The 27,952-nt window shown below is 38.0% G+C and overlaps 1 protein-coding gene across 1 annotated transcript in view; it reads right to left on the bottom strand.

Moving 5' to 3' along the window:
• LOC121330495 (calnexin-like) overlaps positions 1-27,952 on the bottom strand; it is a 33,283-nt gene extending 5,331 nt beyond the window's left edge. The window contains exons 1-13 of the mRNA XM_041277050.1: positions 27,870-27,952; positions 15,675-15,861; positions 12,531-12,604; positions 10,824-10,882; positions 10,444-10,585; positions 9,382-9,463; positions 7,467-7,659; positions 5,319-5,508; positions 4,835-4,948; positions 1,757-1,913; positions 1,225-1,440; positions 860-976; positions 107-269 (exon numbers count right to left, since the gene is read on the bottom strand). Of these exons, the coding sequence (XP_041132984.1) occupies positions 107-269; positions 860-976; positions 1,225-1,440; positions 1,757-1,913; positions 4,835-4,948; positions 5,319-5,508; positions 7,467-7,659; positions 9,382-9,463; positions 10,444-10,585; positions 10,824-10,882; positions 12,531-12,604; positions 15,675-15,854 (1,687 nt within the window). The 5' untranslated portion in view covers positions 15,855-15,861; positions 27,870-27,952. The remainder of the gene's footprint in view (positions 1-106; positions 270-859; positions 977-1,224; positions 1,441-1,756; positions 1,914-4,834; positions 4,949-5,318; positions 5,509-7,466; positions 7,660-9,381; positions 9,464-10,443; positions 10,586-10,823; positions 10,883-12,530; positions 12,605-15,674; positions 15,862-27,869) is intronic.

The following is a 27,952-nucleotide window of genomic DNA, read 5'->3' as shown; positions in this document are numbered from 1 at the left end:
GTGTGGCTATTTTTTTTTTCTTTCTTGCTGGCCTGTTGTATTTTGTTCTTCGATTAAAATTACAAAAACAATATGAATATTAATTGTCTCAAATGCTGAGACTAACCTTTAGCTGAAGCTGCCAGTTCCTCCTTGACCTTTCTTTCCAGTCTTATTTTCTCATCCTGCTCCTCATCTTCCTCCTCCTCCTCCTCCTCCTCCTCCTCCTCCTCCACATCCTTCTGCTGGGCATCTGTCTTCTTGTAGGTGGCGGCTAATTCATCTGTCTTCTGCAGGCATGCAATTGAAGACATCGACTCAAAATGCTGAATTTATATTTTTTTGTATTTCTAAATTAAGCACTGACAAACTTTTAAATTATGGAAGGCGACTTATAAAACACCACAAAATGTGTTACACTTCCCATTCCCAGCTAAACTTATCCAAACGCTTGGCATTTTTCTCTAGCAAATCATTTAGTATTATTATTTAAAAGGTTTTTAGATTTTTAAAGTTTGTGAATAAATCAATTATTCAAATAAAAAAATACACACACACACACACACTGCATTTATTCCTAGTAACACACAATGGCAATCCTGCTTAGAACTGTATTTTATAACCAGTAAGTAAACAAGAATTTGCAGTGCAGCTTGTAGAGGCTTGTAGGACAGTGTCGGAAGCTCACATTGCCACACTCTGTGCTATCTATGCTCATGAGCACATAAAATTACCACATGAATTATGAAGGAGGAAAGATAATAAAAAAAAAATCGAATTGAAAGGTGTGAGAGTCTCAGTACCTTTCATAAACACTGGAAATATTTAAAAATAACAATGAAAAAATTAAATCAATGGTAGATGAGATTCGTATTCTTACCTTGGGGAAACAGAAAAACACAACCAGCCCCAGCGGTAATCCGACAGTCAGGATGTAAACAATCCACAGCCAAGGACGCTCCTCTGCAGCTGTTGTCAGCTGATTCAGCACACTTGGCTGTAAAACAGCAATGCATCCAACACAGTGAACATGTAATGCAGTGGAAATACAATATATAATATACCTTATATTGATATCATACAGCTATATGAGATGTCTTTGTATCAGATGGATGTCACAACTTCTATTTAACTATATCAAATTGTGGAATACTGTTCTGTGTAAGATACAAGCACATTTTCACTCTTGTTGGATAGATATCAGCTTGTAGTTCACAGTATTCTTTATATACAGCTACTCAATACCTCATTGGCGCTAGCCGCCAGCTTCTTCAAGCCCCAGGTGTCAGCTGCCCAGCGGTCAGCCACTTCCTTCACAGAGCAGATGATGAAGTTGTCAAAGTAGATGTCGGAAGTCATGGACCACAGCTCTAAGCCCACTGCACTAAAGGGAGTCATGCGAAATGGATGCTGGTCTTCAAAATAATCTGGGTTTGGGATTTTCCTTGGTTTCCAAATTCCCTACAAAACAAAAATGTACACATTTTTGTTTTCTACATTTACATATGTGCACTGGACTTGCCTGACCTACACATGTTACTGGACACTCAGATGATGCACTTGCACTATTATGTTATTGTAGATACAAATTGCCTTAATCCTAAATTGTTACTTCTTATCTCATATTGTATTCTAGTAGTATTTGCACTGTAAACTACACTGTATTTAAATATTTTTTTGCACTGTAACCTTGTATTGCCTTGAAACACCTGTAAGTCGCCTTGGAAAAAGGCATCTGCCAAATAAACAAAACAAACTTATGCTTTTCAGAACAAACCTGATAGTTGGGGTTGTCGATCATGGAAGGCTTCCACTTGCCCTTGTAGTTGGGGTTGTCGATCAAGGGCAGCTTCCACGTTCCACAACCCGGGGCCGTCTCACAGGCTGGGTTGGGGACCTGAGGGGCTTCCCATTCCCCATCCATCTCCTCATCCCTGCAACAACACAAGGCACTCATTCAGCAGCATCAAGGGTCAAAAAGGCAAACAGTCAGACAGTTATTCATGCTCATGAGTACAACCTTGATGTTATCTAAGTGACAACTTTATTTATTTTATATATATATATATATATATATATATATATATATATATATATATATATATATATATATATATATATATACACACACACACACATATATATACACGTGTGTCTATATATACACACACACACTACCGGTCAAAGGTTTTAGAACATCCTCATTTTTCCAGTTTTTATTTAAATTTAAGCAGTTCAAGCCCAGCGAATAACCTGAAATGTTACAAAGGTAAGCGGTAAATGCCAGGAGGTTAAAAAAAGTTTAGGTAACTGAAAAATAAAATGTATATTTCAGAGTTATACAAAAAGGCCTTTTTCAGGGAACAAGTAATGGGTTAACAACTTACAGTTGTTCTGTAGCAATGGAAGTAAATTAAGCCTTGAAAGTTGATGCTAAAAATTCCTACAGGTGTCCCAACTTTTGTTGATTACTTACAAACCCTCTGTCTGTATAAAAGCAGTGTTTGAACAGACTGTGTTACTACACCCTCTTAAGCATTATTTGGACAGTATTGTACTGCAGACAGTAGTATATTGCTATCATAAAGGCAAGAAAAAGGCAATTAACAAAGGAAGACACAGACCATTATAACCCTTAAAAGTGTAGGTCTTTCCTTTAGAGAAATTGCAAAGAAAGCCAAGTTGTCAGTGAGTACAGTTTCCTACACCATCAAAAGGCACTTGGAAACTGGAGGAAGAGGTCTGGCAGACCCAAAGCCACAAAAGAATCAGAAGACAAGTTTCTGAGAGTCAACAGCTTGCGTGATAGGCGGCTCACAGGACAACAGCTTCAAGCACAGCTTAACACTGGTCAAAGTAAGCAAGTCTCAGTTTCAACTGTGAAGAGAAGACTTCGAGCTGCAGGTTTGACAGGTTGAGTGGCAGTAAGAAAGCCGCAAAATAAGAAAAAGAGGCTTTCCTGGGCGACGAAGCACCGCCAGTGGACTACTGAAGACTGGAAGAAGGTCTTATGGACCGATGAATCAAAATTTGAAATCTTTGGTTCATCAAGCAGGGTTTTTGTACGCCAGAGTAGGCAAAAGGATGGTTCCTCTGTGTGTGACACCAACTGTCAAACATGGAGGAGGAAGCGCGATGGTCTGGGGCTCTTTTGCTGGATCCAGAAGCGGCGACTTGCACAGCGAGTGGCTCCCTGAACCAAAACGGCTACCACAGGATTTTGCAGCTCCGTGCAATACCCTCTGGTATACGCCTAGTTGGTCAGGGGTTCATCCTACAGCAAGATAATGACCCAAAACATACCTCCAGGCTATGTCAGAACTACCTTAAAAGAAAAGAACAAGACAGTAGGCTTCAAATCATGGAATGGCCAGCACTGTCTCCAGACTTAAACCCCATCGAGCTGGTTTGGGAGGAACTGGACAGAAGGGTAAAAGCAAAGCAACCTACAAGTGCAACACATTTGTGGGAACTTCTGCAACAGTGTTGGAAAGAACTTTCCGAACAATATTTGATTTCCATTGTAGAAAGAATGCCACAAGCGTGTTCGGCTGTTATATCTGCAAATGGTAGCTACTTTGAGTCAAAAATTTAGATTAAATTTTGTTAAACAAAACGATTCCATGATCTCTTTTTTATCTCCAATTGTTTATTTGTTCTATGCTTTAATTTTAGAGTACACCGAGACATTAAACTATGTAAATTTCAATAAAAACTTGAAAAATGGAGGTGTTCTAAAACTTTTGACCGGTAGTGTGTGTGTGTGTGTGTGTATATATAAAATATGGACTGGAGAGGATATTTAGCATTTACTTCCTAAAAAAAAAAAAAAAAAAAAAAAAAAAAAACTTAAGTATAACGTTGCTTTAAATGTGGCATGAGTTCATGTGCTTCCACATTTTTCTGTGTCCCACTGAAGAAGCTTTCACCATGACACCCTTAACAAATCCTGATTGTGCATTTGAGGTATTTTTAGTTCCAGAACTGTATTAATTGAGATTTACTCAATATAAAGTCCAGCATACAAAACTAAATATGTTCCTTCAAATTATTCCTGGGATCATTCTGCAGAAACATTTTCAAACACATGATCATTCCCTCCACTGAGTCTGAAAATGGAAACATTAATGTAAGGGGTGTCGAGCGTGATTGATGTTATTCTGACAATAAATTATACAGACACGGTTTGAACACACATTGATTTAAGTGGCTGTCAAAACCACCTCGGTAAAGAACAAGTCACTTGCTTAAAGAATATGTCCTAATTGGCCAATGCAAAACATGTTTCCAGAACTATTTTTTCAAAGTAAAAGCCAAGTGAACTGCATGAAGCATGGAAACAAGAAAACAATATAGGACAGATTTAAGACACCAAGCTTTGAAATAACCCCCTCCTGTCAATATTCAAATTCAAGGTAGCAGATACTGTACCCTTCAAACAAAGAGCCATAGATTTCAATGCACTAGGGAGGCTCGACAATTCCAGCTCTTGGTCACCTTAGCAATTCTTTACTTCTATGGCTAGTAGGAACCAAAGCCACTGCAAGAACAATGGACATCAATCCCTTTTTGTCCTGGTAGAAAGCAGAAATGTAATTGAATGGAGTTTAGAAAAAGGGGCATTCAGAACAGAAAATAGGAGACACTTTTTTACACAGAGAATTGTGAGGGTCTGGAATCAACTCCCCAGTAATGTTGTTGAAGCTGACACCCTGGGATCCTTCAAGAAGCTGCTTGATGAGATTTTGGGATCAATAAGCTACTAACAACCAAACGAGCAAGATGGGCCGAATGGCCTCCTCTCGTTTGTAAACTTTATGTTCTTATGTTCTTATGAATAATATATATTTATTACCAGTCTTCAGGTTTCTCTGAATTAGGGTCCGATGTATACTCTGGTTCATCATCAAGCCAGCCTTCAGGTTTCACTGCATTAGGATCTCCTATTTTTGCTGGAGCATCTTCATCCCTGAAACAGTGACATGCATGGTTTCCCATTGGCTAAACAAATGGAAAGCCTCAACCGACCAACATGACCTGCCGTTTACCCTCTCCACAAACACTTAAAGCCCACAAAATTAAAGTGATACAAAACCTGCAGCACACAGCAAGGAATGTTAAAACAACCACATTCATAGTTATCCACAACTTCAACATGTTTTATCATAATTACTGAAGTATATAACTTAAGAAACTATTCAAGTAGCCAATTGTTAAGGCTAGCACTGATGAAGGCATTGGCAAAACATTTGTCTACTTCCCTTAAGTTTCTGAAAAGGTTTTACTTTATACAATAAATATACTGCACTGCTTAACTATGCCTAACCGTTTTCACTCACCAGTCGTCTGGTTTGGTTTCCTCTGGGTTGGGGATCTTTGGATGCTCGTCCCAGTCCTCGGGTTTGCTGTCACTGGGATCATCGATCTCTTTGGCTGGGTTTATAGGAGGGACAAAATCTTCCAGGAGGTTTCCTTTACTTACACTGGTCTGATCAACAAAGATCTCAAAGCTGTTATCTGGATTCAGTACTGAAAGAAATACACAGATATTTTAAAAGGTTGTAAGCTCTCTCATTGCATTGGAATCTGAGACTTCTGTTCAGCACTTACTTTAACAGCAAAGGGAAAGAAGACACAAAAGATGGTTGGGGCAGACGCTCTGCACTGCAAATGTCCTTGACAGAGGCACCCTGGAATAAAGCCCATAAGGTTGCCATGCCCCTAGTGGAATGGCCAGTGAGCTTCTCTGGTGGGGGAAAGTTGGCTCGCTCAGAGGGCAGTCCTGACTATCCGTTATCCATTTGGACAGCCTCTTTAAGACAGGGCTTGACCCTAGGACTTCGTCCCACAGCAGACAAAAAATTGTTCAGACTGCCTTCAACTTTTTGTCCTGTCAACGTAATACACTAGTGCCTGCACAGGACAGAGTGTATGTAGCTATACTTCTCTGTCAGACTGAAAAGGAGGTCGATGGAAAGGAGCTGCATCAAGGTTGAAAAGCAGGTCCTCCAGGGCTAAAATGGGGCTACTAGGAGCACACTGACCCAGTTCTGCCCGATTTTCTCCAGACACAGCCGAAGAAGGGTGAGCAGTGGAAACGGCTTAAACCAGGTGTCTTGGCATGTCGGCCAGTGGTATGCCACGACATCTATTTTCAGCAGTTCCCTGTCTCCTATTATGGAAAACCAGAGGGGACAATGGGTTGATTGCCTGGAGGCAAAGAGGTCTATCTCTGCTCTCTCACAAACTTCTCCCAGATGAGGTTTACCACCTCAAGGTGAAGCCTCCACTCCAAGCTGCTGGGGTTCTTGTGCGCCCATAGCAAAACCTCAGCACTGGGTCGGTACAGTGTATTTAAAACCAGGTCGGTACTGGTTCATAACTGTTCAGGACTGGTTCGGAACCTGGGCGACACCAGTTCTGTGACTTTAGCACCAGGTAGTCACTGGGGCGGTACTGGTACTGGTGCTGTAACCTCCATACTGGGATGGCACCGGGCTGGTTGCTTTAGCATAGGGTCCTGGTTCAGTACTGAACTGATGACCTTGGTACCAGCAGTACGGGTCTACCTGGTCACAGTTCAGTAATGGTTCAAAATCTGGCCGGTATGGTGGCTTTGGCACCGTTCTGAACCGGATCCTGACTTTAGTACCGGCTCGGGTCGGTTTGGTACCAGTTTGGTGACTTTAGCACCGGGTCAGTACAGGGACGGTACCTGGTCGTAACCGGGTTGGTTCAGTGATTTTAGAACTGGGTATGTACCAGTGCGGTAACCTCGGTCCCGGTTCAGTACCGAGTCGGGAGTGGAAGTGGGTCGGTGAACTAGGTACCAGCGGTATGGGTCTACCTGGTCGCAGTTACTATGGGTGGCAATGCACAGTAAAAGCCACTGCAAAACCACTCAGTCAGTACCAACACGAGACCGAGGGAGCCTGGTTGTCCGAATAAGCAAACAGCCTTCACAATAGTGATGCTTTTTAATAGCTGTTCACCAAAGCACTGTACTGGCAAAGACACAAAAACGAGACAAAATGACAAGCTCCAGCCGGAGCTATGCAACATGGGGGGAGAACGCAAAGTCAGCCAACTTACGATGCTGGCTGCAGTGCACAGAAATATGCGAAATAGAAAAACTATTTTAGCCATTCACTTAATATCACAATTTTTTTTGTAAAAACACAATAAAATGTGAAATACCTAAAAGGACCAGGTTTGGTATTCAATTTTCAGGATTCGGGTCTTTAGGAGGTGAATACCCATTCGGTAATGGTTACATTTCATACTTGAAAGCGAACATTAATTGTGGTATGCCCTCTTTGGCTGCTTTCAGCTCAAACTTCTGTATTCTGTATATAACGTTTTACTGTTTTTACTTCAACAATAAAATGTATTCAGTCTAATTTTGAAAGAAAAAAGGCAGCTGCTATTAAGGGTTTTACAGTATTCAACTGTGTTTAAAACAAGATGAGTGTTTTTGTTGAGAGTACCAAGTGTATAAAGATGGGTCTTTTTGTCAGAGTAGATTTTTTTCAGATCAACATCAGGGCGCTTGGCCTGCTTCTCCTCGTAGTCTCCATTTTGGGGGTTCTTGTGCCTGAAGATGAAGTGAAGCTTGTAATCTTCACCACACTTGTCTGGACCAAACATAATTGTGTAAGGAGTTCGGTCATAGAAGTTTTCCTGAAGGAGAATAATAATAATAATAATAATAATAATAATACAACACAGCTAAGATTAACTTTTTCCCCATCCTGCTATTCAGTAAAATATATTTGTTAAACAAGACATTTAGGCCCATATGCATAAAACTTACTGTCTCCTCTATCATGCTGGCAAATAGTGTTTAACATGGCAGTATTTAATTAGTTATACTGACTGGATGAAAACAAACTCAACAATAGATACAAGTAGCTGCCTAAATCACCAAAATTAAGAACCTGATTAAAAGAAAGCATATAAATTCAAACTCTACAGAGTTTAAACAAACTGTGATCGATCGGTTGAAAAAGCTTTCAGAAACACTGCTGGACTCCACTGGTTCAAAATGCAAGATGTGTACTACAATATTCTGAATTTGAAGTCTTTTATTGTTTTTTGTAAAGAAAACCAAGTTTAACTCATACCAAAAGAAAACAAAAGTAGTAGACAGGCTATGTGTTACTGTAGCCACTCGTACACTAGTTTTCTATTTAAATGTAGAAAAATATTTCTGTAAAGTGTGTGCAGTATATGTAAGGTACTGTATAGTACGTGTATTAATGCGGCACAGTGATCTGTTTTGTGTAATAAGTAGGCTATGGTAAAAGAATGCATAAAATCATTTAGTTTCAATTTAATATCATGTTTTGTTTTTTTTAAAAACATTGTACAGAATGTGTAACGAAGCAGCGCGGTTTGTTTTGTGCTACAGGTAGCCTATATAAAAACAAAGTGTACTGGATTACTGATTTTACTACTGTGCTATACAGCTACGGGCAAAAGCTATTAAAAAGAAAGAAAAAAAAAACATAAATCTTTTATTTGAAATCAAGTAACCAAAGAAATACAAAATAGTATTGCAAAAGTCTACCAGAAGCCATAAGGGTAGTACAGGATTTCACGTTAGATTTCGAAATGTCAATTTATTTTTGTCAGGTTTTCATTACTATATGGAAAACGACAAATCGGTATGTAATTCTATATGTTACCGTAACATTATTCAGTAGGTTTCATTCAACTTTATGAAGCAAAATGTTAATTCTACAGGGTAATGCAAAACTTTTGCCCACAGCTGTAAGCCTAATGTGCAAATTGATATTTTTACATAAGTAATGTGTACAGAGAATACATTAGTTATTTCAGCGCAATGATGTATTAATTTAAAATAAACTGAGATCTATAAATATGTGTGTGCAATTTATTTGTACTTTTTTTTAACCTGACATCTTGATATTTCGGACAACATGTCTCCAGACAAGTACCGTAGCCATAAAGTGACGGTGTAAGCAGATGGTGTATGCCATTGCCGTCTTAAGTAGGCGATACAACTCATTTGTATAACTCTGAAAATTGGTTAGATACAATCTCTTGGTAACAATCTGTGACGGTAAAATAATATCAAAACCATAAAAATAGCCAGGCAGTAGTTTTATGAATCGCACATTAAATACTGACCAGTAATTACCTCCATATTTTATGCTATGGGCCTTAGTTTGTTAGAGCATTTGCAGTTTTTAAAAATGATTCTGAAGCTGTCAAAATTACTATAGTCAACTTTACATTATTACAAAAACTTAAACCCAGGACTTCCACCATCATATTATTAAAATTATGGGTTCTTAATCAAATTACCACAAATAAAATGAGACCTTATTTATTTATTTTATTTATAAATGAAAGGGGAAAAATAAATCTCCTGCATACCAAATCTAGATCATCTGTTGCAGACAGAAGTTTCATATAAGCACCACCACAATCGATTCCATCCTGGAAATTGACTTCATACCTGCAATAAAAACACAGAAATATGTAGACGATTTGCTCCATATGTGCTACTCAACATAACTGTGTGAACATGCATGCAGCTATTGCTAGGAAGCCCTTGTGCATAGGATGCTGTATTTGAGCTTGGTGGACACTGTAAAAACATGTATTAGGTATGCTAACAAACATCAGGTTTTTTGTAGAATTCCTATGTATAAATGCCTCTGATATTTTCCTGGAGGTATAATTAATCCAAAACTCAAACAACATTTCAACCTGATCCCAATTGCAAAAAGGAAGATGATCAAGGGACTTAGAGTAAGTAGCAGGGTTCGGAATATAGCATTACACATTCCCACAGGTTGCTACTATTTAAATGACGTACCTGTAATTTTTCTTTTCATTGTTAACATCCTGACAACTTTTTACACTTAACTTTAAAGTTTGTTTCATAGCTCTTTTCAAAGTGTCCGCTCTAGTGCACTCATAGTGTAAGGATTATTGCCTACATAGTCAAACAGGTAACACAATAATGATCCATGTGGCACAGAACAGAAAAGCCAGAGCCCTTGTTGTTTTTTTTTTTTTTAAAATCACTCTTCCTGCAGTGATCTAGACTAGATCTCAAACCCCAGTGCACTAGAGCGGACATTTTGAAAAGAGTTTTAAGATAGACTTTAAAGTTATAAGTGTAAAAAGTTGTCAGGATGTTAACAATGAAAAATAAAATGACAGGTACATTATTTAAACAGTTGTAGCAACACGTGGGGATGTATAACCCCTGCTACTTACTCTTTAATCACAGCACTACACACACAAACACAACCCCCACCCCCCAAAAAAAAAACACTACTGTCTGGTTCATAGACCCCAATGACCATAAACTCTCCAGTAAAATATTCAGTTTGGGGTCTGTAAAACCAGCAGTAAATGTCTCTATTATGCAAAGATAAAGTAGCTATAGGTCTTGTAAAACAAGAAAGTAAGTAAGTAGGGTCATACTGCACTACTAAAGGTTTCTCTTCAAAGATGAATGGCTCCTGTAGCATGGCTGCTATGGCGTGGTGCTTGGCTCTGGATTTCAACACTAGTCCTTTGTCTCCAGGTACGGAGTTCTCTTTTAAAGGCTCCACGTCCCACTTCCCTAATGGGAGAGGTACAATGTGCATCATATGAGCAATACATTAAATAATGGATTCATTAAAAAAAAAAAATCCTTTACTAGTTTATTGTGTTCATCTAATACTATACAACAGTGCTACATTCAACAACATAGATATTTTTTTAAAAAGGTATCTGCCTATATCTGGCTTTGAAAAGCTTATACATGAAATTACACTATTTTATTTATTAATAAACAACTTAAGGAAATAAATGCTCACCATCATATTTTGCAATTTCATCAGCAGTGTCATCCTTCACTGTTTTAGACAGCTTCCATCTAACCAGGTAGAAGCAACACAAGAAAGTAAAACTACTTACAAAATGGAAAACCACACAACAAGGCAACTTTTGTCTCTGTATGAGCTCTAGTACTGAGCATGTATGAGTATAATACTGCTTGTACTTCCTCTCATTTTCACAGTATACCTTTTAAACATAAACAACAGTGACAAAACATGGTTGAAGGTCTACATTTCAGCTAACGGACTTTATTTTTTATGTCAAATCACAAATTATATTTAAAAATGTATTGACTGTATGGGTTAACTCCTTCTATTCTGAGGCCCTTGTGATGCTCTGTGCTACAGGAATTTTGTGATTTTGGGAATCAAAATTACCATATGTTCCCTTTCATTTACCCCAGGCAAACTATACATTGACAAAAAAAAAAAAAAAAAAACAGACTCAAGTTCTCATTGGTACCAAGTTTTTGTGGGGGTTTTTTGGTCATGTGACCACGAAATACAGCTGCACAAAATAAGTATTTTAGAAATGGGTACCATAACATCAACCAGCAGTGGTTTGTTGCCCATAATTCCCACATAAAAACAAGTGATTTTTTTCTACCTTTTGTTATATTACCTCACGTACTGATACAGCATGTGTCACTACGGTTTGTTGTGGAGTTTATTTAGTCCTTCCAGTATTTGTTTACAGTGTGGCCTGGCTGAGGGACAGTGCGGACAGTAGTATTGTGTATCCCTCCATATGCCCTTGACGAACATAGATAGCACTTTTTTTTTTGTGGCTTGGCTTTTCACCCCGACTGTGGCAGCATTAGAATAAAATGACGATCACCAAGCCTTGCCACTGTTTCCAGTCCTTCAGTCTATGGCATTTGTTTTGTATCAAACACAAGACTGGAGATCACAGAGGTGTGAAAGCCCAGAAATGTGAGACGATTCTCTGGTGTCGTGCATAGGTATATTACATAGGCTTCCACAAAGAAATCCGGGCCATGCACATGCCAAGCTTCTTATACCATGCCATGGTCTTCCTTGCAGCACTGTACTGCTCCAACATCTGGTGTGACCGATCTATGCCTCCCATGTATTTATTGTACTCTAGGACACACTTGGGCTTGTTTGTGTGTGTGTCCTGACCCCACGGATGGTGGTGAGGAAGTACACATCTTTTCTGTCAGTGTATTTAACTACCTGCAGTTCTTCACAGCACTGGTTTCACCAAGTCTCTTTTAAATCAGCTACCAACTGTTGTGGAAATTCCGTCCTGTTGGTTCATATTGTACCACAAGCCATTGTTTGTGATGTGTACAAGGCCCTAAACAGGGGTATTCCTGTGTAGAAGTTAGACATCCAAATGGTTTTAGGTGGGGAAAAAACAAGACCCTTCACAATTTTGTCAGTGGTCTGGAAGCATGGGGGGCAACCAGATGGCTCAATCCGAGTTGTTCCTTGTGTACACTCTGAACCGATGAGTGTACCCAGTGGACCTCTCAGAGTTCGTACCGTTTAATCCCATAACGGGCATGCTTAAAGCAAATGGACAACAATGGGCAAATATACTGCTTAAAGAGAACCTCCCCTTGAACAGCAGCAAGGACTCGTCCACAGATATATTTTGGCCAGGTGTATGTGTCTCTTCAAAGTTGCAATTTAAATATACAAGTAGTAACAGTGCCTTACCCGTTTAGGGAACCATCATCAAATGTTTCTGCAAAGTTCACCTCGCCAGTTGGCACCGGAGTCTTGTATGTCACCTATAAATTCCACAATAGAGAGGTAACTCTCGTTCCCATTATTACTTAAGCTAAATTTCAACACAGAGATGCAACCAGAATAATACACAGGCTCAAGAGCAAATAAATTGTATCCAGGGGTCCTTTGACATTTGTGAATTGAAATCAGGGATGAAATTCTCAACAAAAAAGTGCAGGTACTCATATGTGCAGCCGGGTATAAACATTAAAAAAAAAAAAAAAAGGGAGACAATTTGAGTGACTATGAATTAACACTTTCAAAATGTATTTCCAATGTGTTTCCAATAATTTTGTTAGCTGCAGCTATAGACTAGCAGTGTTCTGAAATAGTGAAATCAACGACCCAACATCATATCCTGTGTGTCATGTGAGAAACCCCAATGCATAGAAGCTTAATGTTGTTTTAATGCTTTTATATCATAAGTTGGACGAGCAGGGGCTTTAGATTGTGTCAAAAGTTATCAGCCACGTTTTCTATTGAAATGATTCTATATTAACAATTTATTATTATTATTTTTTTAAGATCAGTGCCTGTTACATAAAAAATTACAGGGGTACTTTAGCCCCTATTGTGCATTGTTTAACTTAGACCTTTTTGTATAAGTTTTTCAAAACTCAAATAGAAGGGTATTTATATGAACTGCTGATGTCCAACTGCCCCAGTTTAACTTTGTCAGGCAGTGATAGCGAATATTCAGATGAGGATACGAGGACGAGGCTGCAACCAGACTAATCCGAGAAAACTGAACCAAGAAGGCTCCAAATACTTGGTGCGCTTGTAGTAAATGTGTTTTATGGAAACACTGCTGCAATAACATTTGTCTGTGTCAATTATTTTTATACAAAACCTCCATACCATGCACATGTAAAATCACTCTCGATTTGTACTTCAAGGTACATAGCCTATACAGAACAAAGCACTGTGTACTGTAACTGGCAGAGACACTATTATTATTATTATTATTATCATCATCATCATCAGTAGTAGCCATTTACAGCCCTATACATTCCATTAGAACTCCCGGAGTTTACAGTTTTATGTAGGTTACCTAGTAAGAAGGTATATTATCCTGAAACTAGAGAAAGGGAGAGGTACCGGCCTGAAACAGAAAGGAGGAAAACACACAAACAGGCAGTTTCAACCTAAAGATATAGTAATTGTAACAATGGGACAAAATTTTAAAAATAAAAAACACTTGTTTCAGTACAACAGATACTAACAAGCAATAATATCATTCCAGCCAGAGTAAAACTGCAGCAGAAAGAAAATGATAATTTCTAGAGGGAGAACAGAGAAAAGAGCATGCAAGCCTGTACACCAACACGAAAACAGCAAAAAACTGAAGTGTAACAATTTCCAAACTGGAACCGGATAATAAAGAGAAAGCAGAATACTCTTTTTTCTATAATTCATACAAGTGTTCTACTTTTTCAAGCTTTTGTAAATGGATACAGCTGATAAAAAATAAAATACATCAACGTGTGCAATAAAAAACCTGCAATACTAGTATCTCGAGCTTCTGATGACACTGACCTTCATCTTGCCCACTTTGATGTAGTTTATTCCTTACTGTTCACAAATACTTAATAAAAATTGAGTTCTATACAATAACCTACCCTTTGATGATTTCCTTGTGCTAAACCAGGGGTTCTCAAACTCAGTCCTGGGGACCCCGTGTCTGCTGGTTTTCATTCCAACCCTTTGCTGTGTGACGTTTTCTTCTTGTTGTGGGCAAATATTGTTGGGACTGCATCAGACTTTAGGCTCTGGTCCTCACACACGAAAGAATTTCGACCGAATGGAAAGGTTGTCAGTGTATGCCCAGTTCTCAAATTATGTAGTAATTTTTTTTTTCTATGATCGCCCGTTTTAATTAATAGGCTTTGGCACACAAAATAACTTTTTCGTCTTGTTTTTAAAATTATTATTATTCTAGCACCCAAAAGCTTTGCACTCCCCATATCGCATGCTAAGGGTTTTCACAAATGTATCCCATAAACCCATGTGCGCAACTTGTGACCTATCAGGGAAATCAACGACTTTACGTCACATCGCTGCCTGAAAGGCTCCAATATGTCAACTCCATCAAGTGTTACTTAACTCAGAAAGTGGACAAATAAATTGAAAACATCGCTAAACGCACGACTTGTTGACCAAATCGGTACAGCAAGAATCAGTTGGATATGCGAAGCACAAAGAGAGCTTTGTTATTTTTGGGTACAGGCACCCTTTAAGAAAATAATAATTACTTAATGCCGCTGTTTTTACATTGCACTGCTAAAGTCTTCTCTCGATCAACCAATGGTCACTGTAACAAAGCGAAATCGGTAGAGATTTGTGACATATGCCAAAATGTAATCTGATCAAAATGAAAGCTCAGCCAATCAACATGCAGTGATTATACTGATATTAAACGGCAGCCAATACCAGCTAACGCACAGTACGAGGAAACAGAATGCAAGCAGCATGAACTGTGCTGAATGAAAGCGCATTTGAGAAAGTTGTGCTAGTGGACTGTGTGAGTGGATGAATGCATCAGCATTGGATGAAAAGCAGATTAAATAAGTGCCGGTACAGAGTACTGGTGAGTAGCAGCAGAATTTCACTCCTGATTGTAATTCATTGCGTACAGAGAAAACCATGCAATATGACTTTGACATCAAAATAGTGCACTACTGTGAAGAACTTCAAGTCCCAACATTAAAAATGTAAAAACTAAGCTGGCACTAAAAGAACATAATCCAATTTTCACATTTAAAATGACCAGTTTTTCTACTAAAACATAATAAAGGCAACCTACTTTTAACAACCGAGGCAAGTCTTAAAAGTCTTAGAGTCAAATTGACAACAAAAGGCTCATTTGAAAAGCCATGTTTACATCTAATTATTTAGGTATTAGGTTTCTCGTTTATTGTTGAATGCAGCTTAATTTGCAAATGTAACGTTGGGATACGAGTGGGTTTCTTTCCTTGACCTTTGCTTAGGCGACAACTGTCCTTGCCTTCTGCTCAGTTTGCTGTCATTCAACTTGCAGCTACAGGCACTTAACGAGAAGAGCTGATAACCCACCAGGAATGACTGGCTGTTGTCTTCTGGGTCACTGGCCTCTGTCAGTTTCTCCTCAAAGTCCTCGACCTGGGCCTCAGAATCAATGTTGTTGTTGTCCTCCTCCTCCTCCTCCTCATGTGACCGGACAGTCGCAGCCAGGCATAGCAGCCCCAGACACATCCACAACCACCGCAGCTTCATTCTCACTCTGATCAAAAACACACAGGATCAGCGCACAGCAAGACCGTCTTACAATAATGTACTATAACAGAGCGCTGATCCGCATGTACCACATAGCATAAAAAATTGTATTACTATATTTTTTGAATGCATAATATAAAATAAACAAATACCAGTGTTGTTGTTTTTACTTTATTATTATTATTGTCGACATTGGGGTTTCAATACTGCTACCCATAACTTTTTTTCTTTTTTTTTTTTTTAAAGACCTGTATTTTCCATTGTATGCACCTGTGTTTTGGCCCTAGGATTTACAGGGCCCTGGTGCAAGACTGTGAAGTAGACTCCCCCCCCCCAAAAAAAGAAGAAAAAAAAAACACAGCACAGCTCCAACAAAATCTAAAGAAAACCAATTGAAAATCAATACATCAACAGTAAAATTTGAATCTGTCAAAAACTTTTTTTTCTATTTTTCAACTAAATATATTCTAACGTTATTTTAAGAGGACTGTGAAGAAGACAGTAATCAATCAAGTAACAGTATATACACACATTTTAATAAATCAACTATGTAACAAGATGAATCAATTCTGGTCAGTTCTGGTCACCTCGCTATAAAAAAAGATATTGCTGCTCTAGAAAGAGTGCAAAGAAGAGCGACCAGAATTATTCCGGGCTTAAAAGGCATGTCATATGCAGACAGGCTAAAATAATTGAATCTGTTCAGTCTTGAACAAAGAAGACTACGTGGCGACCTAATTCAAGCATTCAAAATTCTAAAAGGTATTGACAGTGTCGACCCAAGGGACTTTTTCAGCCTGAAAAAAGAAACAAGGACCAGGGGTCACAACTGGAGATTAGACAAAGGGGCATTCAGAACAGAAAATAGGAGGCACTTTTTTACACAGAGAATTGTGAGGGTCTGGAATCAACTCCCCAGTAATGTTGTTGAAGCTGACACCCTGGGATCCTTCAAGAAGCTGCTTGATGAGATTTTGGGATCAATAAGCAACTAACAACCAAACGAGCAAGATGGGCCGAATGGCCTCCTCTCATTTGTAAACTTTCTTATGTTCTTAATTAATAACTCAATTTAATTGAGATCAAAACATATTAATAGCTTCAAATTAGTGCAAGGGTATGCAATGTTTGAAAAATTCTTGTCCAAGGGACAAAATGCTCGAAAAATCTACTTGTCCTTCTTAAATTACTTGCCTCCTCCCCATCGCACAAAACACACACAAAACAGAATACAACTTCTAGGATTTTGGTTTAATTGAACAGTGAACACAGTCAGTCAATTAGTGATTAACAGGGGCGGATCTAGCCTTATACCTTGACAAGTTCACAAAATTCTTCATATACTGAAAAGGTTCCCCTGTGACCCGAGCTCACCTCAACAAATGTATAACACGCTTTAAGGAAATGTTCTTTTCAGTGCAGTTTGGAACACATTTGTTAGAAAATATAAGTAACATACTAAGAGTACAACTATAATAAGCAATGTTTGGGAGTTATTCAAATATAAAAGTAGCTTTTGCCTGTTTTTTTCCCACTCTTAGCTCTCAGCTGAATCCAACTCCTGATGTGCATTTTAGTTTGTTGCACCACAGATACAAAATCATTCCCAACTATTACTGCTGCTTCATGGAATTCTGCTTTTTCTTAACGTTCCTTCAGTTTTGAAGCTGCTAAACCCCAGATTTTTAAAGGGCTTGTGTATAACCTGTTAAGTTTCTCTGCATTTCGTACTGTTTTTTGAACAAAATGCACACAATATTTACAATAGGCTACATCAAATTCTGCAAACACAAAAAATATTTTTTCTTTTGTTTATTTATATTATATACACCCACCCCTCGTTATATCGCCCCTCTCTATAAACTACGGATTCAGATATATCACGATCCTGGATTTGGCTCCCCATTTTTACTGTCTAACTGCGTAAGCCTTAGCTGCAATATACATAGGCACTTAGAATTACTGTTCATTTTATTTTGCACCACACATCACAAACAACAATACACAAAACAATTAAAAACAAAGCATTAATATCGTACTGTTATCATATATACATGTATTGCACAATAACACAAAGCAAATGAAATATCTACTTGCTGAAGCGGTTTTTATTTTAGCTAACGAGGTGTTCATATGTGGCAGCAATGCACTAGCAAAAGCCACAAGGCAGTGACATCAGCTGCCTAGCAACATGCCTCCTATGTTGCAGTTGGGAATGGATCATTTCAATGTAGCGGGTTTGTGGATTTGAGAAAGGAGAGGAAGACTTGTGAAATTAGTTGGAGGCTGAAGTTGAGAAACAATTACCCTCTGCAGTACAAATTAAAACGGTGTGCAGCTTTTTATATGAAAAATGTGAAAAAGCAGGTTGCGTAGAGGATTTATACTGGACCCTGACACCTCCCGATAAAATGAGGCAGTGACTGTACAGACTATTTGGTTTTCTATCGGCCTCTCGATATATAGCGGATTTATTCTGGACCCCGACACCCACGATATGAGTGGCTGGTGTACTTATTTTTTTTTAAACAGCGTACTACGTTTTACAGCTATTTTCCCTCATCTAATATCTTGTCCCATGATGGCTAACTGGAACACTGCTGCAGCAGGGTGATCCTGGTTTCATACCCTGATCGTTTTTTCTTTCTTTTTTTGGGGGGAGGGGGGGTCAATATTCTTTGTCTGCACTACTCACTGAAAAATAAATACATACATGAATGAATGCATAAAACACTGTCATGAGATTTACAGTTTTTATTTTAAAATAATAAAATACTGTACAAATAATCTCATATATAATCATTTAATTTATATCATTATAAATATATTTGGCAATCTTCATGTTTTAATAGTTTCACAAATTGATGGATTGTGCATGCCCAATAAATACTAATATAGCTTCTGTTCAAATCTAGTAAAAACAAAAAATTAATAAATACATTACTTTATTTAAGTGTTATTAAATCTAAATCTGTAAAAAACAAAAATGTAGCTATGGTAAATAGCAAACTAGGTTAGCAACACTAAAATCTAAAGAAGAGACTAGTGTAGACAAGTGTAACTTTTTTCAGTACTGGAAACACCATAATAATAATAATAATAATAATAAATAATAATAATCCTGGGCTGAACATAGGATTTTCATGTTCTGATATTCACTCATAATTAAAATATGCGCTCAGATATTCGTTAGCTTTTAAAAATGTAATAAAACCCATTATTACTGCTCTGAAGGCAGGCAGAGACAGAATAGCAGCAGGGGCAGGAGCTTGGCCATGGCTCCTCTGTGTGTGTCTTTATTTTACAGCAGGACCTAACACGTTAAAACAGAAGAATATCCCCGGAGTAAAGAATAAGTTGTGTAGGACTTACTTTACCCCAGTGAATTAATTACAAAACAAAGGATGCCAGATAGCAGTTCAGGTTAAACGTTGTTTTATTCCCGAAAAAGTACCTAAAGTTGTACGCAGTAAACAGTGACCAGATGCGTTTTCATAAAGTAATAACAGGAGGTGTACTTGTGCCTTTTTGTAGCTGAACAAGCAAATGAAATCTGAAATGTAACTTTAATCACTTCAATAAAACAAAAACGTGGAAATGGCGTTGTAAATTCGGAACAAAATACATACAATATATACACCCTTGTCACAAAGACAGCCGGAGTGGGTGGAGTCAGACCAGAGCCAGGAAATAAGCAACAGAGAGGTGTGGTTTGGTGGAGCTGAGCGAATGTTTTCGCTCAGCATTTAATAAACAGAACAGAAAATAAAAAGGTTGTACAAACAAACACAGGACACGGCACACGTCGCCAAAACAAAAAGACAAACAAAACGGACTAGACAAACAGTGAGCTTCTATTTAACGATTACTTTTGTTATTATTTCTACCTCCGTCTCCTATCCCATTCTCCACTCACCAAACACCCAACCGCGAGTGGGTAAAAACATGCTGCTTTTATGCAGCTGTACCAAGACTCAACTGCTAATCAATCATTCAATTGGAGTCTCGGTACAACTGCACATGAATTAATAAAGTGCAATTCCCCGTGCTCACATATTATTACTTTTTACTTGCACGTGAAGTGCTGTGCAATCCTCGTGCCTAAATACAAATATACATTTTAAACACTCATGTTACACAGACCTGTTTATATCCCGTGTACCAATGACTATACACCAACATTTAACACACCACACGCAACATAACAGAAAATACACACAGGGGTGGGCACTTCGTCACAACCCTATATAAAAATCACTACACAACATTTTCAAGAAGGTGGTACTGTTTAAGCAAAGCCTTTTTTCTGTGCCATGAGATTCTGGCTTGCTCTAAAGCAGCACAACACATTTTTGTCCCAAATGGCTTTCCATAGAGATCACTATGTGTGTGTGTGTGCATAATCCGGTTTATTTACTGTGTGTGTGCATAATCTTTTTTATTTATAGAGGCTCATGTAAAACTTTTAAATAGAGGCTCAAGAGCTGCTGTGTTGATTACTGTTCGCAGCCATGTTGTAAACTTTCACTTCTATGCCGATGACACTCAACTATACCAAACTCTGAAACCAGGGGACAACTGCAGCCATAAATATTCTGCTACAACTGTTTACGTAAGGTGTGTGTATTGTTTAATTTTTCTTTTTACATTTTGACCACTTTTTTAAAACTTTTAAATTGCATTCCCTGCCTCAAGATGGCTTCCCATGTACCCGCACGGGCCTCTCAGAACTACATTTCCCATCATCCACCATCCTGCAAGTTATAATTTTAGAAAAGTCGTCAAAATGTAAAAAAAAAAAAAAATTAAACAACACACACCTTACGTAAACAGTTGTAGCAACACGTGACCATGTAACACAATAAAATAAAAAGGTCATTATGTACCCTTTACACTAGGATGTCAAAAAACTTCCTATTGTTAACTCAGATAAAACAGAGGTAATGTTGCTAATTGTTGCTAACAATTAACGAAGACCCACCTCTGTGCATCTACCGGTGCAATGTGCTCATGCTTTCTTGTTTTAGTTAAAATCCTGGCAGCAGCATTTTGTAAAAGTTGCAAACAGGATAAACTTGACTTGGAATGTCAGAGAATAGCGACTTTTTTTTTATATTGTAACTTTACTAGATTGCTGCATTTGAAGGTCAGGCTCATGTATTAAGAAAGCAGTATCACTTATTTACACAAAGAGTAAATACCTTAAATTTTAAAGATGAGTGTGCATGATGCTCTCTTGGCAGCCATTTCTGAGGTTCTTTGTAACCAATAAAAGATAAGCTTTCTCCATAGTAGCCAATCAGAAGTGATAGGGGGTGGGACGTAAACACTTTTTAAAATGTTTGTTTGCAGGTGTTAGACTTCCGCAATTCAGTTTTCAGAAACTTGCGTGGCTCTCTAAAAATATACCCGGAGTGTCTTTCTAGCAACAGAACGAACGTTTCGAACAACAAATAAAAACTACTTGTCCAATGGGCAAAGTATAACAGCAAAACGTGTTGTCTCTCACACAAATCTTCTTGTCCGGGGCGTCGGACGATACAAATTGCTAATTAATCATAGGCATCAATTGGATTTCCAAATTAATGTTATCAAGTACAACAGTTAGTATGAAAACTTTTCTATACAAAAAACACATGCCTGCATCAAAACTTAGCCCACAGTACAAATGCATTCAATACAACTTACAAGCGGAAAAAAACATTATACAAATGCACTTAACAAATTAATATCCCAAAAGCATGTACTTTTTTTAAAATACTGAATTTATAACATCTGTTGGTTACATCTGCCAGCAAAGCAATTACACGACCTTAACAACATAATAATAATCTTTATTTTTATATTGCGCCTTTCTTAGTGGACCACTATCAAAGTGCTTTACAAGATACAAGACTACGGTGTGTGAACTATGCATCAGCTGCAGTCACTTACAACAACGTCTAACCCCAAAGACAGAGCACAAGGAGGTTAACAACACTAATGCCTTATGTTTTACTCATTCAAATGGGTTAAACTCAACTCAAGAACCGCAGCAGTAGATAGTGGAACTAGAAGATATTCCCTGAAAACAGGTGCCACACAAGAGAATGCTCTAACCAGCGTAGAGTCCAGCTGTGTGTAGAATCAATGCAGCCAGCTGAAGAGCAAGCATTCCCTAGACAATGGGAGTATGCTGCAATAAGGATTCCATAAATAAACTGCAATGTTAAGAGATAGCGAATCTCGTCGTTTAAGTATTTCAAACTATATGTCACATTCTAGAGGAAGCCAGTGTATGAATGGCCATTAGGGCTCTTCATTGATCTGAATAGATACTGTACAGCTAGGTTGATCACTGCTGCAGAGCTGTTCCCCGATTTTTACTTGACGTTGTAGGATCTACATTTTTAAACAAATAACCTCATGATACACTCAGGTAGGCTCTGGAGTAATCAATCCTCCTAAAGTACCAATTACTTGCCTTATCAATCTCTATGGGATGAAAATATTATAAACAGCTCCCAGCTTGTATGCGTAACAGAAGAGATTGTTGCAGTCAGCTCACGCTTAAAAAATAAGATGTTTATTTCATTGGTGTACGGTTTAAAAAAAACAAAAAACAAAAACACGAAAAATATTTACTAAATAGCAGATTTCTCAATTCCAGCCCGCGGTTTATTAAACTGCTGTCTACTTTGCCAGATGAGCCTCCTAAATTACTTATTTCAAAAAGAAGAAAAAAAAATATATAGTTTTTACAGTGCTCGTATGTTCCAGTGAATAGTATGTTTATTTTGTTCCACTAAAATAGCAGCAATTTCCACAATCATTACGTATGTCAGTTGAGTAAAACATTCCTTCTCTGAGGACATTTAGTTTCTGGGCTTATGTTTCCATGCACAGTGTGAATTGCGATGGACCAATCAGTTTTGAGCTTACAAGCAATGTTGGTGATGAAGGCCGAACTGTACAATCATACACCGGAGTCAGTAACCATACAGCAGAGCAATGACATTGTATAACAAACAACCTACATTATCCAAATAAGATCGCCTTTTTAATTCTAAGTGTATGAAATACAGTGAGTATGTTATAGCACTGTAAAACGTCTTATGCACTGACTTAGAAGATCGATCTGAAACCTAGCATAAACAGTTAATTCAGGAAACTATATTTGCATTGTGCAATTAATGAATATGACTGATTATTTTATTTTTATCTGCCTTTCTCTGCTGATTCAGTCTTTATTAAACTAAAAACATCACTATATGAGCTACAAGATGTACCGGTCAAATCTTTCGCTGCTTAATCAGTTGCTGTACAACTGCAGTCAAGTAATATTATTGACAGTTTACACACAAAATGCAAATAAAAAGTACACACACACACAAACACACATGTACAAATACACATAAGCACTGTGATTATCTCTCTATGTTTAAATAGGCATGGTACTTAAGTTCGCTATTTTTAGAAGACTATCTAAAGTCCCATTTTTAAAAGTTCAGTTAAATGGAAATGTATGTTCAAACGTATGTACAGTATAAATCTTTCTTCCTCCTCTTCCGTTGATGTCACACTTTCCATGTCTTCCCAAAACACAGACATGTTTTCTTTGTATATTAGGCAAAAGCAACAGTGGGGGGGAGGAAGGGTATTTTCACGCTAAACATAATGCTATAAACTAATTTTTTTTTTTTTTTTTTTTTTTTTTTTTTTTACCTGGGAAAGGTAAATGACGCTTGGGTATAGACACGCTGGTGTGGCACTGTCTACTGCGCGTCCAGAAAAAAAAAGCAAAGCAATGCAAACACGACGCGAAGGTGTGTCCAGGCCCTTTAGGGTGCTAAAAGGTATGGTACAAACTAGACGAACAGTATAAAAATGTAGGTATTAATGAAAGGCTTAACTCTTTTTGCTTTAACTTTGAAACCTTTTACTCCCACGCAAAATTGAGCTACAACAGTATTTCACTGAAAGTCTTAGAGTGTATACAATCTATGTTAAGAACTTTTACCCTTGTACAGGGTACTACATAAACATCAATGTGATTTCTACAGTAATACAGTAAGCAGTCATACTTTAATACAAATTACAGCTAGTAACCCGTGTATTGCAGTGTTTTGTGGCAGACTGCAAGCACCAGCCAAAAAGGGAAGCTGCCCCAGATTTCCTATAGTAGCTCCTGCTAATCTCCTAAAGTAGTAGTGTCAGTTTGTGCCAATCTGTATTAATGAAATGAATAAGAAATATCCAAAACCATGTGTGTATGTAATTTGTACAGCAAAGTGAATTTCCGTTTCAACATTACTCTTTTCCATTTGAAGTAGCCCACGTTTTTCCGTTTGATATTTATGTACTTGACTTTTACTTTCAAGCTACATTGTTCAAGTAAATGCCAATACATTATTGTTATTTGTATTTACTTTAATCAAGCAACAGTTAACAGAATTAAAAACATTTACTAATGCACTTGTGCATTCTCGAACTTAATTAGAAATGGTGACATGGGGAAAGTAAACTTTTGGCCATATATGTAAATTATATTCCAGTACATAGCCTATGGTGTGGTGCGGACAACTACTGTACCACCGTAGTGTACATCACTCCTCTGTGTCCTGGTGCAGATTAGCGGTACCGCACTGTGAAAATTCCCAGCGGTGCCATGCCATGTCTGTCTGTCTGTCTGTCTGTCTGTCTGTCTGTCTTGGGCTTAAGAACCCCCCCCTCCTTAAGAAGCAAGCAAAGTGTTCTAAGACGGAGCTGACCACAAGACACAATATGAATCAACAAATAAATTTGTATTACATATCATGAGGCACAAGCATCAACATATGAAATTAACTGAATAAGTATGTGTATGTTAATAAACTATAATAATAAAGTAACAGACCACCCCTACTCAAGTTAAACAAATGCAGCAGCAATAAGACATGCACATGGTGAAGCAACTCACCAGAACATGAAACATCAAATTGCTCTGCGACTTGTGTTCGATTCTGCTTTTTCTTCGAACAATTTCCAACTTTTTGTAGTAAGAGAAACAGCAGTGCATTTCTTCATTTTGTAGCAATGAGGTGCACGCATGGAAATCAAAATACAAAACAAATCAATGATATGATGGCAGTTCTGGAAAGATTTAATAAACCAAATCAGTGTGCCTATGTTGGATAACATGGAAAGAAGTTTGAGTGCAATATAAGATACACATGTTTGCAGGTTTGTACACTCTTGTTAGTTTTAAAAGCAGATTATCAGAGGAGGTATAGTAACTGGTAAACACAAAATTGCAAGATTTCATTTAATTGCACTGATGACAACTGTCCGACTGCTGGAATAAACACAATCGCACATTGCTGGAGGAACTGATACACTCAAGAGACACCATAGGCAGCATAAAGGATCAAGATAACACCATCTTAGGCAGTGTGATCCAGAACCTTTACAACACTTACATGACTCTTCACAGGGAGTTGCCCGGGGTGACTGAACCCACAAAGAGAAGGAAGGAGCTGAGGTCAGTGGCTACTTAATCAAGGCGCACTCAGCTCAGCTCACCTCTCTCTTTCATTAAGACTAGTACTGGAGACTTGTCGATCAAGAAGTCGTGGAGGATCAAACCTATAGTATTGCATTATATTATTTTGTTCTGTTATGCTTTGTTTTGAACTTAAGTTTTGCACCGTGCAGTTTGCATATGAAAGTGTGATCTGTACTGTTTTGCTCTGAGCATTCTTTTTGTTTCCAGAATTAAACCTGTATCTATTGAATAAACCAAACTTATATCTTAAGAAAAGGACTGTGCATTTCTTTCATCAAGAAACAACTACTCACTACTTTTAAAAAACTACTTCAGCCTCAGACACACTTGCGATGAAAAGTTGCTTTTCAAAGAAAATCAAATAAACATCAGGTGGGACGAAGACGGACACACGTCCTCCGAAATGTGTGCCATCAGCCATCCGCTTCTTTTCACGCTGCAGGCCCGCCATGCAGCCACCTCAGAGCTACAGCGTCGGAGGACCACGCAGCTCTGGGCAGCTTACAGACAGGTCCGCAGAAGCCTGGTCAGTCTACAGGGGTTGCTGGTGCGCGGTGAACCAAGGACACCCTGGCCAACCTAGGCCAACCCCCCTAGTGTAACGTGTGCTTTAACACAAAATGTTAACGTGTGTGTGTGTGTGTGTGTATATATCTATATACACACACACACACACACACACACACACACACACACACACACACACCATCAGCAATTAACAAAGCCAGGTCTGGAAGACCTGAAAAGCTGTCTAAAAAGAATGAGCAATAATAGCCTTAAGGAACAGAAAGACAAGTGTTGAATTGAAAGCACAACTGCTAGAAGGCACAGGAGTTGTTGTCCATCAAATTTCCACCATTTTTTTGCTGAGTGAAAAAAATAACTGCTAATAAAACTTGCAAGAAACAACGGTATATATGTGTGTGTGTATGTATGTATATATTATATATATTTCTTAAACTAACCACGACTTACTTATTTGAAAATTTTTTATCAACAACATTTTGTGTTCTCTTTTTTGAAAACATAAAACTTGTATTAATTTAGCACTGTGACATATTGTTTGTGAATATGTCCTACAGAACTCTGCCAACATGAAGGGAATTTAAGGATATGTAACAGCTTTAATTAGTCTCCAAACATTTCTCAATAGCTACAAAAGACAGTTGTGAAGATAAAATACACAGTTACTGAATGTCCTGCTCTTGCCAATTGGGCTTAAGCATAGGCCTTGTAAACTCATCAGCTGTGACACACTACAATTAGTCAGCACAAAAGGGACAGACAAGAGGTGTTTCCTAAACTGGATCTTCAACAAAACTTTGATCCAGATATCTTTACACCCTGGTACAACGTTAGGGACTGCAAATCCCACCACTCTAGCAGGCCATCTCCAATGGAAAGACAATTCTAGTAATTGCAGTATTTAATACTGTTGCCCTTTTATGCCATGGTAGTAGCCACTACAATTATAGCCACACGCTGATAAAAACGTCATCAGCTACAGGTCTAAAGCCACTACAATGTTTACTAGCATCATTTATTTCCAGCAGGTATAAAATCTCTCTGGTGGTGTTTTGTATTTTTTCAAGCAAGTTATATTGTGCTGAGGACACTGTATCATGCATGGCTTTGTGAAATGGCAACGTTTGATAACACAATACACGATGCAACATTTCTAATAGTTTGTTATTACGCATTACATTCAGGCATTAACCAAGATCAATTTGCAGATTTAAAAAAAAAAGTTGCCTAGTTGTCACGTAATATTATAAACTACTAATTCTGTGTTGAAAAAAATAATGAAAATGCCTGCTTTGTGGCAAGGCAAACGGAGAGTACTGTACAAACCTGTGCACTTTAACAAGTGTATCTCCAATCTACACCTAAATATAAATAAATAAATAAAAACACATCCTTTTTTTACGGACTGTCCGTTTTTTTGGTTTTGTCCTACGTTCTTATAACGTTATTCAAGTCCTGCATTAATATTAAAAGGTATACAGGACGACGCCCCTTTACTGTAGTGCAGCGAGACACCGCTTTCGCATGCGCGTTGGCCACACTACAGCGCCGCGGGTAATGGAAGCGAGTCACACAGACCACATCTATGAGCTCACTGTCACCAACAATATGGTACAATGTCAGAAAAAATCACACAACTGCCCAAGGAAACCCGAAATTTACCATCTATATATATATATATATATATATATATATATATATATATATATATATATACACACACACACACACACAACAGTTTATTAAGAATAATATGGTCCACAAATGCAGTTTAATACACCACAAAAATACTGCTCTCCAACTCTGTTTCTAGCACCAACTACGACGTAACCTGATTTTGCTACGCTTAAAAAGGGGCATTATGTTACTGCTTTTAAACCCCCCGAAAGAAAAAAAAAAAAAAACTTTGAAAAATCCTGTTTAGATGGTTGGTAGTTCTTTATTAAGTTAAATTATACCGTACTTACCTCACACCCACAAGAAAGCAAATGCTTTACGTTAGTTAAAGTAGCACATCGTCTTCCTTCAAATCCCGCCTCTCTGTTTTAAG

Source organism: Polyodon spathula, chromosome 2 (assembly GCF_017654505.1).
Source record: "Polyodon spathula isolate WHYD16114869_AA chromosome 2, ASM1765450v1, whole genome shotgun sequence".
NCBI classification, from domain to species: Eukaryota; Metazoa; Chordata; class Actinopteri; order Acipenseriformes; family Polyodontidae; genus Polyodon; species Polyodon spathula.
Note: the sequence above shows the minus strand (reverse complement) of the source record. Positions and strands in the feature narration are given on the sequence as shown.